At 27.2% G+C, this 12,004-nt stretch overlaps 2 protein-coding genes across 2 annotated transcripts; both read left to right on the forward strand.

The window, feature by feature from the left end:
* Positions 1-1,496: 1,496 nt before the first annotated feature.
* LOC127068386 (zinc transporter SLC39A7-like) lies at positions 1,497-2,361 on the forward strand. Its single transcript, XM_051004488.1, has 2 exons — positions 1,497-1,668; positions 1,849-2,361. The coding sequence occupies exons 1-2, from the start codon at positions 1,584-1,586 to the stop codon at positions 2,037-2,039; spliced, it is 276 nt and encodes a 91-aa protein (XP_050860445.1). The 5' UTR covers positions 1,497-1,583; the 3' UTR covers positions 2,040-2,361.
* Positions 2,362-7,512: 5,151 nt separating this feature from the next.
* On the forward strand, positions 7,513-8,349 carry LOC127068388 (protein suex-1-like). Its single transcript, XM_051004492.1, has 2 exons — positions 7,513-7,704; positions 7,957-8,349. Exons 1-2 carry the CDS (start codon positions 7,620-7,622, stop codon positions 8,118-8,120), a joined length of 249 nt encoding a protein of 82 aa, XP_050860449.1. The 5' UTR covers positions 7,513-7,619; the 3' UTR covers positions 8,121-8,349.
* Positions 8,350-12,004: the final 3,655 nt, after the last annotated feature.

The raw sequence follows: 12,004 nt of genomic DNA on the forward strand, positions 1-12,004 counted from the left end.
TAATTTTTTTCAAGTAGAACTTTTGACATACCACGTTTTTTAAATGCGCCAAAACATAAATTATTTATTATTTATAAATACGGCTAATAGAATGCGGAAATAGAAATGACTTCCTCGTACAAAATTAATCTTACATTGTATATTAATAATATTATCTTATTTCATTCCAATATAATATGTTCTACAAATTATTATATTAAACTATATATTTGAAATTTTGCCAACAGATTTTGGACCCTAGTAAAGAAATTTTCTGATGATAATGATTATTATTATGTTTAGATTACTTTTTATATGTTAGACGCTATGTGAAATTTTAAGAATAAAAAGTTAATTAAAAAATCGATGCTATTTGGAAAGTCTGAAACTGTAATTTAAAATTTAGATAATTTAATCAATTTATTGTTATGATTAAACAAATTTTATGAACATAGATACATAGAAGATAAATACAGTGGCAAGAAAATACTTTATAACACTTTATATGAATCATATAAAATATACATCTTGGATGAATCACCCTGTACATCTTTGGATCGATGAAGATCTATGAAAAAAAAAAACTAGCCGTAGAATTAACCAAATCTTTTTATGGTCGGAACATATCAATGGAACCTTGCGTTTTAGCTTAATAGTTGTCTTCAAAAAAGATCATAAAATTCCATTATCTCTTATATTCACATTATTTACAATATGTTTACATTTCAAAGGCAAATACAGAATGAGGAGTCAGTTATTATTAGACTGTTTACCTAACGTGTTAGTACGATTGTGCGAGACCTGTATGTTAGAGAAGGGAGCGAAAGAAAAGAGGAGGAGGAGGAAAAGAAAGGAGGCATGTGTTTCATCCGCTGCCTGCTGGATTCCCCTTCAAGGTCAAGGTCAATTTTGCGAAAAATCTTCTTTAAAAGATATCCACTGACTTATCAGGATATGCCAATGATAGTCAAGGGAAAACATTCTTTTACACCAAATTCATTTCTGATACATTTTTGTCTATTTTGTACAAGCGTCACGTTCAATCATATAATCCCGAATATTTTTCTTATGTAAATATTACACATCAAATTTGAACAATAAATTTATAAATTGATCGATCTATTCTGATTTTTATTCGATCGAACTATTCAATTTAACTCAACCAATCTAACAAAATGACATTTCTGGATTATTTATTAAGACAAGTGTCATTTCATCGAGCGAGAAAATCTCAAAGTGAAGACAATAAATTAAAAAAAAAAAGAAAAAACAAAAAGAAAACAAAGAAGAAAGAGAATAATTAATACAATTAGAATATATTCGTTGATGCTAATGAGAACTGAAAGATTCAAAGAATTGATAGATACTCGTTTGGTAGGTACGTCAATAAAAAAGCAGTTCTCCTTTTGTCAACTTAACGGATCCCGTGGCATTATATGACTATCTCGTTAAACTGACCTCTAACTGAATATATATAAGGCTGAAAAAGATGATTTCGTATATCATTTCGCATTTGACTTTCCCAAAGAACACGTTGGACCGATATAAACATTCGATTAATAATTTTTCTTTTATTAGAACTTGTGGAAAAATAGATCATAAAAATGTTGAAGATCTTCGGATCAATTTTGATTCTTTGCGTAGCAACAACATTGACTTATCCTACGGTCTTAACAAAACCAAATGAAGGTATTCTTTCTAAGTATAGACTTATCTTAAGATTTTGTTTAGAAAATAATTTTGTGTAAAAAAAAAATTATCATTTTTAACATTTTTATTAATAATATATTAGTAATTCTACTATATATTCTTTACAATACTATTGTTAACCATAAAATAATTTATGTTGATGTTAATGAATTGTTTCAGATGTCATGTTAATAAGATTGAATAGAGCTGCTGATTTTCACTCTACGTATGAACATGGACATGGACACCATCATGACAGCAGACCTCATGGTGATTATCATCATGGTCATTATCATGATCATTATCATGGACATCATCATGGACATGAAAGTGGACATTATAGTGGATATCGTAGTGGTTATGGTAAATAGGCTAGTAAACGTTTAGTACATAACTCATGCACAAAAATGCAACTACAAATATTTTAAAAATATGTGGAATAATTTGTCGAATATATAAATTTTGTTCCATAGAATATTCTTTTCAAGTAAAACAATAAGATATTTAACAATACTGTTACAATAAATTTACAGAAAAAAAAAATTACAATTCAATTTTAATAATTCATCTTACACTAAACTGCAACTAATATTGTATGGATTTGAAATAATCGCTGATTTATAATAATAACTATACTTGATATTGTTCATAATTATAAGTAAAATAAAATATAATATTTGTGGCATATACGAAATATGTGGTTTATTTCATTTATGTGAAATATATAAAATATATATATGCATTATATTTACATGATAATTAGAAATACCGATCATAGTGACACGTTTTAATAATTAATAATTATAATGAAAATTTAATATAAAATATGAATTACAGATTAAAACGTACATATTAAAAATATATATATGATCTTAAAATCATTTTAATCTATTGTTTATGAAAATATGCATTTTAATTAATTCTTTGACTTATACGTCACTTTTGTAACAAAATTGTTAATGCTTAGAAAATAATTAAAAACAAAAAAAAATGTCTTACATTATGAAACGATATCAGTAACAACATTTATTTCGTGTTCCTCCAATTTTTGATTATCTTTTTGATTATTTATGTTGCTGGAAATATAAAACGAAGTATATTCTTATTTTATACATACATTAAGTGATGTGTGGAAGAAAACGATCCTCGCAGGAAATCGCAGTATTAACGCAAAAGTTTTCTATCAGATTGCACGTAATTTTCAAAAAAAGAGAGAAAGTGAGAAATACGCAAAAAATAATAGTATGAAATATCAGTTGATATTAATTTTTGCACTCCTAACAACGGAAGTTTTTCATCAAGGTATCTTATTTTTATACTTAAGATTTTATTTCTCAGTTAATAATTCCATATTTGATTATTCTTTTTCAGATACAATATCGCTTGATAGTAACGCGTGAGTTTATAATTACCCAATTTTATTTCTAAATATCTATAAAGGAATAGAGAATTTAAACTGTACCGCTTAGGTGGGCAACTGGTAACTCGTGCTTCTACATATCTTCTCCAGTGAAGTGAAAGAAAACGATTCTTACTATTTAACACCGTCGTGCCTCGTGAGTTCTCTTATTCTTTTTTTTTTTTTTTTATGGATAACCGATTTTATTTGATCATATATATCTATACACTGAAAAAAAAAAAACAAGAAAACGTTGGGAATAAGAAGAATTGGTGAATCAGAAAATTTAAACAAGAATACGTATCTCGAAAGTGAAAACATGTGACATGTGTCGTTTTTTCTTTACAACCACAGATGTAATATCTATATTTCATTTATCCCTATGTACCGAGGTGAGGTGTAAAGAGAAAACTTTCACGATTTTAAACATGGAGTGTTGGCTAGTTAAGTAGTGGAGGAACGAATTGATTGATGATGGGGACCGTAGAGCCTTGGACGGAAAAAAAGTTGCCCACCTATGCTGTAACGAATTGATTTTTTTTAAATAATGTCATATGCCTAAAAAAGAAAAATAGAAATGGCTTTGATGCTTTTCAAAAAATACAATTTAATTCATTAAAGATAAAAAAAAATATATCGTTAAAACAGCTAAAAATGACAGCGCCAAACCGAAAAGAATCGAGCGATCGTTTGACGATGAAATAACAGATAAAATGGAACAATTCGATAGAAAGAATGAAGACGAATCGACGACGAATGTATTCTGGTTACCTTCACCGTTCATATATCATATGATAAAAAACTGACTTAAAGTACACATACGAGAAAATTTAAAAACTAGTTCAGATATTATTAATATATATAGGATATTATATTTAAATCGATTATTTTTACAATATTTTCATTACTCCCGACATTGTAAAAAACAATTTCAAAACAAGTTTCAAAATAGTTTTTTCCTTGTAAATTTAGAAATAATTATGAACATAATTTAAGTTAAATGTTTAGAAAACCATTTATCTTATGTTTAATTTGTCTGTACTACAATACAGTAGAGATATTAATAATTTAGACTTAGAGTTGATATATGTAAGTAATAATAATGAATTAAATGATGAATCTATAAAAATTGCGTTTTGTATTTATCTAGTCCTTGATCAATTTACATTATAAAATGATAAAATGATAAAAAAAGACAAATTTTATTTATGCATCGGCAAACGGACGCCTATGAGAATCCAGTATTAATTATAAAAGAGAAATGGATGTCGATTGAATCCTATCTCTAAAGAACCATGATTTTCACCGAATATTACAGATCAGTACATTGTTCCAATATGGATGGTCAAGAAAATGCTGTAAATGGTGAAGCTTTCTTCAATGACTTGGAATGACCCAATTTTAGAAATGATCCTGAACCTATCGAGGAACAGAAAGTGTCCATTGTCGAGGCACAAACCACTCAAGAATCTAAGGAAGCTTTGCCTGAAAATGATCAAGAGATACTGGTATAAAACGAGGATCGATATGTACCACAAGATCAACGTCATAATCAAAAAGAACATGTTCATGAAGCTAATGAAAACGTAGGAACAAATTTTTAATTCTTCGTTTAATAATATTATTTAAAAAGTTCCCACAAATTTTCATAATTAATTAATTCATTGAAATTGATTAAATTTTGATTTTCAACATACTTTCCCTAATCGAGCAAAGTACTCATCTTAATAATTAATATCTAAAGAATGCATGAAACAGAAAGTAAACGTTTACAAATCAGTAATCGAAACACTTGTATCATCTCAAGAACCAATAGTACCATCTACCGAAGCAACAATTAATAATCGATCAAAAGCTAGTCTTGGTAAAAAAGAAATTTCCCAGTTATGGTTGATGGTGAAGAGAAAGAGTATAACATAGATGACGAAAATCAAGGATCCTGTTGTATCTTTCGTACCTTTCAAGCATAATCATCGTCATAAATGTTTCCTACACCTGAGCCATTTTTTGTCAATGGTCTTCAGCTCTTCTTGTACTGGATCCTCTAGATCCTGTATTGATAACTATCATTGCTAATAGTTATACCATTGGTAATGGTAATATTGCTACTTTAGTAACGATGACATATGACAGATCACAAAATGGATGAATATCTTAATAAAAATTAATAATAACAATAATAATAATAATAATAATAATTATTATTATTATTATTATTATTATTATTATTATTATTATTATTATACATTAGTGAAACGTAATAATAATAATTAAAAATTACAAGAAAGGTGCTTTTTTTAAAACTAATAACGATTGAAAGAAATGTAATAATTGAACGATTGTTGCTTTTCTGTTTCAATAAAAAACGACGTAGATTACCTGCGGAGGAATAAGTCATAAATTTTTTAAAGAGATCAATCAATCGAACACAAAAAAGATCGTTATCCTGAAGACTTAATTATGTTTATGAACAAAAATGATGGCATACGTTTGAACATAATTCCATAATATTTCATTGCTATTGGTTTTTTAAACTTGAAAGGAAAATATCGTACGTGATATCTATAAAAAATATATTTTTTGTTACATGCTTTGTTAAGAAAAAAATAGTGTTAACTATTCCAAATGATCAAATTATAAAGCTTTTACTTTTCTAAAAAAATGTTTATACAATATAACAAAAAAATACAATGTTACTTTCAAACATACCGACATTGCAACAGCTACGGAAATTGGATAGTAAAACTTAACTAAATGATTCGTTCTGCTAACTACCCAAAATCACGATAAGTTGCATTTAGAATTCGGCAAAAAACGTGATATTCAATCGTACTAACATAATAATCGTTCGTAATTGTTAATCTAGGCAAATGAATTTTAATGTATGTATATCTTAGAAATAAAATAAGGAAAAATATTTCATCGAATAAGTAAAAATATATAAGTACATTACATATGATTCAGTTCTAAGTGCATCCTATGACATACGACGTGTTTTTAATGCTTCGAAGCATAAATTATCTATTTTTTTTTATCAGCAAAACGTCATATTGTACAAGATTTATAATTATTTTTCCATTGTTCATTAGTAATGTTACGTAATTTCATTCTGTTCAATAAATATAGATATTAACACGATGATTACAAAATGTTCCAAAGTTATGTATCAAAATATATATCTGAAATTTAGAAAACAGCTTCTGGAGAAATCCTAGGAGAGAAATTTTCTGATAATCGTGATTATCATTATGTTCAGATTACAGAGATAATCATTATTAAATTATATTTTTATGTTAAAATAATAATAACATTATCAATGCCATTTTGAAATTCTGAAATTAGAGTTTCAAATTTAAATATGGTTCAGTCAATTTATTGCTCTGAATAAAAAAAGATTATTAAAGGACATTGATATAGTAAAGAGGAAACATCTTATAATACTTTATATAAACCATTATAAACAGTATATATACCTTGGAGAAATCACTAAGTACGTCAGAAATCTATAAACAAAATTAATGGCTAAATTGATCAAATTTTTTTATGTTCGCATGATATTCAACCCCACATATCAAATCACATGTCAATAGAACCTTGAATCTCAACTTGATAGTTGCCTTGAAAAAAAACATAAAATTCTATTATCTTTTGCATCGACATTATTTACAATATGTTTACATTTCAAAGACTAATACAGAATGAGGAGTTAGTTATTATTAGACTGTTTATCTAACGCGTTAGTTCCATTATACAAAACTTGTGTATTAGAGAAGAGAGCGAAAGGAACGAGATGTTGGTTTCATCCACGACCTGCTGGATTTCCCTTTTAAGTCAAAGTCAATTTTATAAAAAGTCTTTAACAGATTTCCATGAACCTAAGTATGTAGGATACCTCAGTAATAACCAAGGGAAAATGTTTCTTTATACCAAATATATTCCGAATATACATATTTTTGTCTATTTTCTACAAGCATCACGTTCAATCATACATTTTTGAATATTTTTCTTACGTAAATATTATAAATAAAAGTTGAATAATAAATTTATAAATTGATCGATCTACTCTGATTTCTATTGGATCGAATTATTGAATTTAACTAAATCAATCTAATAAAATGACATTTCTTGATTATTTAATAAGATATTAATAAGATACAAATAACATTTCATCGTGCAGGAAAATTCCAAAGTGAAAACAATAAATTAAAAAAGAAAAACAAAAGGAAAATGAAGAAGAAAGAGAATAATTAATATGATTGGAACATATTCCTTGATGTTAGTGAGACTCGGAAGATTCAACGAATCAATAGATACTCGCTTGGTAGGTATGTTAATAAAAAAGCAATTCTCTTTTTGTCAACTTGCTGCATCTCGAGACGTTTTACGACTGTCTCGTCAAACTGACCTCTGACAAAGTATATATAAGGCTGAAGAAAATGATTTTCTACATCATTTCGCACTTGATGTTTCTAAGGAAGACGTTGAAACAAAATAAATATTCGATTAATAAGTTTTCCTATTATTAAAATCTGTGGAACAATAGATCGTAAAAATGTTGAAGATTTTCGCATTTACTTTGATTCTCTGCGTAGCAACAACTTTGACTTACTCTGCGGTCGTGACGAAACCAAATGAAGGTAGATCTTTTTGAAGTGTAATCTTAATTAAAAACTTTCTTTAGAAAATAATTTTGTGTAAAAAAAACATATCATTTAAAACCTATATTATATATAACATATTTTTAGTTTTATTTTCATTATTACCTTGATGTATGAATCTAAAAATTTGAATATACTTTTAATATTTGAAATATTATTATTCATGATAGAATTGAAATATTATTTTTCATGATAGAATAATGTAGGTTGTCGTTATTTAAATTGTTCCAGACGTCATTTTAGTAAGATCAGACAGAACTGCTGATCCTCAAACTTATGGACATGGACACCATCGAGAAAGTGAAGACGGATATAATGGTGGTTATCATCATGGTCATTATAACGGAAATCAAAGTGGACATTATGGTGGACATCATGGTGGTTATGGTAAATAAGCTGCGAATGTTAACGTATATAACATACACAAAATTGCAACTATAAATATGTTTAAAATATGTAGAGCAACCTGTCAAATATATAAATTTGGTTGCATAGAAAATTATTTTTAAATAAAACAACAAGATATTTAACAACGCTGTTACAATTGATTTATAGAAAAAAATTACAACTGAATTTTTATAATTCATTTTACACTAAACTGCTAATATCGTTTAAATTTGAAAAAACTACTAGTTTATAATAATAACTATATGTGTTATTGTTCATAATTATAAATAAAATAAAATGTAATATCTTTGACATATACGAAATGTACAATTTATTTCATTTATGTATAAGTGAAATATTCATATAAATATAAAATATTTTATAAGAAATATTTATAAGAATATCAATAGATTATAAGAAATATCAATAGTAGTGACACGTTTTAATGATTAATAACTATAATAAAAATAGCGTGGGAAATATGAATTATACAATAAAACATACATATTAAAACATATAACTGATCTTAAAATTATTTTAATCTATCTTCTATGAATTTCAATCTATCTTGTATGTATTTTAATTAATTTTTCAATTTATACGTCACTCGTATTAAAAAATTGTTAACGCTTATAGAATAATTAAAAACAAAGAAAAATGTCTTACAATATGAAACGATATTAGTAACAGCATTTGTTCTATATTCTTCAAATTTTTGATTATTATTAATGTTGCTAAAAACATGAAACAAGATATAATCTTATTTCACATGTACATTACATGTGTATGTAGAATAGAGAAGCTTCCCTTATGGGAAATCGCAATATTAACGCAAAAGTCTTCTACTTCGTCATATGTAACATTCAAGAAAAAAAAAAGGACAGAAAGTTACAAATACGCAAGAAAAGAAATCATGAAATATCAGTTGATATTATTTTTTACTATCCTAACAAGCGTAAGTTTTTCATCAAATTAATCTTATACTACTTTTTATCCTTACGAATATAATTTCACTATGAATAATTCAATATTTAATTGTTCTCTTATCAAATACAATGTCGGTCGATAATACTCGATGAAATGCTTAAATTCATAACTACACAATTTTATTCCTAAATATTCACAAAGGAATGCAGAATATAAATTGTACCGCGTATGTAGGCAACTGATAACTCGTATTCTTACTTATCTTCTCCAGCGAAGTGAAAAAAAACGATCCTCACTATTTAACACCGTCGTACCTCGGGAATTACATTTTTTTTGTGGATAATCGATTTTATATGTTCATATATATTTATACAATGAAAAGAAAACAAGAATAAAACAAATAAAAAGAATTGATGAATCTGAACATTTAAACGACAATATGTATCTCAAAAGTAAAAACGTAATCTGTGCTCTTCTTTCTGTACAATCATATATATAATATCTATATTCTATCTATCCCTATCCTGTACCATAGTGAAGCGTAAAACATGGAATATTGGCTAATTAAGTAGTGAGGGAACGATGATAAATACAATAGAAAGGGATTGTGTGATCAGGAGCTAGAAGTTATTCATCTTTGATATAAAGAAGTGATTTTTTCGAAATGATTTCATTTTAAATAATATGCATAGAAAAGATGAAAAGCAAAGGAATAAAGGAAAGTTTAAAAATTAAAAAAATATAAATGAAAATAACAATTTAGACTTACGGCTGATATATATTAAATGTGTCAATAATTATAATAACCAGTTAAATGATAAATGTGTAAAAATTTGATTTTACATATATTTAAAGTCTTTGATTGATTTACATTACAATGAAGGTAAAACTAGAAAAAAAAACAAATTTTATTTATGCATCAACAAACGAATGCCTATGAATCCAGTATTATTTATAAAAGAGAGATGGATATCGATTGAACCCTATCTCTAAAGAACCATGATTTTCACCGAATATTACAGATCAGTACATTGTTCCAATATGGATGACCAAGGAAATGCTATAAATGGCGAAGCTTTCTTCGATGATTTGCAATGACCTAATTTTAGAAATGATCCTGAATCTATCGAGGAACAGAAAGTGTCCATTGTCGAGGCACAAACCACTCAAGAATCTAAGGAAGCTTTGCCTGAAAATAATCAAGAGATACTGGTATAAAACGAGGATCGATATGTACCACAAGATCAACGTCATAATCAAAAAGAACATGTTCATGAAGCTAATGAAAACGTAGGAACAAATTTTTAATTCTTCGTTTAATAACATTATTTAAAAAGTTCCCACAAATTTTCATAATTAATTAATTCATTGAAATTGATTAAATTTTGATTTTCAACATACTTTCCCTAATCGAGCAAAGTACTCATCTTAATTAATATCTAAAGAATGCATGAAACAGGAAGTAAACGTTTGAAAATCAGAAATCGAGACACTTGTATCATCTCAAGAACCAATAGCACCATCTACCGAAGCAACAGTGAATAGTCGATCAAAAGTTAGTCTTGGTAAAAAAGAAATTTCCCACTTAAGGTTGATGGTGAAGAGGAAGAAGACTATGAGTGAAATTCTCAGGTAGATGACGAAGATCAAGAATGGTTATGTACCAGAGTATCAACGCCATAATCAAAAGGAACATGTTCATTAAGCTAATGAACAGGTACAAACAAATTTGTAATTCCTTATTTCATAGATTCAATTAAAAAATCCCCTCAAATTTTCATAATTAATTAATTGAAATTAACTAAATTTCAATTTTCAATATACTTCTCCTAATCGAGCACAATAGTTGTCTTAATAATTAACATGAAACGATGGAACCATGAAAGAGGAACATTTCAAAATTAGAAATCTAGATACCTATACCAACTGAAGAACCAATAGTACCATTTATTAAAGCAATGACGAATATTCGAGTAAAAGCAATCTTGGCAAAAGAAGAAGATCCCAATTCAGGTAGAAGATGACAAAGAAGTGGACGATGTAGACGGTGAAGAAGAAAATCCTGTTCTGTCTTTCGTATCTTTCAAAGGTAATCGTCGTCGTCAAGGTTACTCACACCTAAACAATTTTTTCCCTAGTACATCCACTCATGTTGGATCCTCTGGATCCCCACCTGGAGCGGTAATCATCATTGCTAACGATTACTCCACCAGTAAAGATGGTGTTGCCAGTTCAGTAGCGACGATATATAGCAGATTACCAAATAGATGAGCATCCTTAATTAATGATAATTAATAATAATAATAATAATAATGTTTATAAATTAAGAAAAATAATTTTTCAGATAATTATACATTAATAAGACATAGTAACAATAGTTAAAAATTCTGAAATACTCTTTTTAAAACTGATAACTATTGAAAGAAGTATAATAATTGAACGTTGTAATAATGATTGTTGTTTTTCTGTTTTAGTAAAAAACGACGTAAGTCTTTCTCGGAGGAAAAAGTCATAAATCAAGAAGATCGATCAACCGAACACAAAAAAGATCGTTATCCTGAAGACTTAATTGTAATGTTTATGTAAAAAATGACGGTACACATTTGAACATAATTTCATAGTATCACATTGCTATCATCTTTCAAACTTGAAAGGAAAATATCTTGCATGATATCTATAATTATTTTACATTCTTGTCAAGGAAAAAAATAATGAAAATTGTTCAAAATAATTAAATTGTAAAGTTTTCACTTTTCTAAAAAGATACAATACAATAAAATAATACAATGTCACGTTCAAAACATATCGACCATTACAACATCCACCGAACTTGAATAACAGAACTTAAGGAAATTTGTTCTCCTGATTACTCAGACTCACAATAAATTGCATTTTTTAAATTCGGTATAAAATGTGATATTCATTCGCATGTAACGTAATAATCATCTGTAATTGTTAATCCCAA

Source organism: Vespula vulgaris, chromosome 13 (assembly GCF_905475345.1).
Source record: "Vespula vulgaris chromosome 13, iyVesVulg1.1, whole genome shotgun sequence".
Lineage (NCBI taxonomy): Eukaryota > Metazoa > Arthropoda > Insecta > Hymenoptera > Vespidae > Vespula > Vespula vulgaris.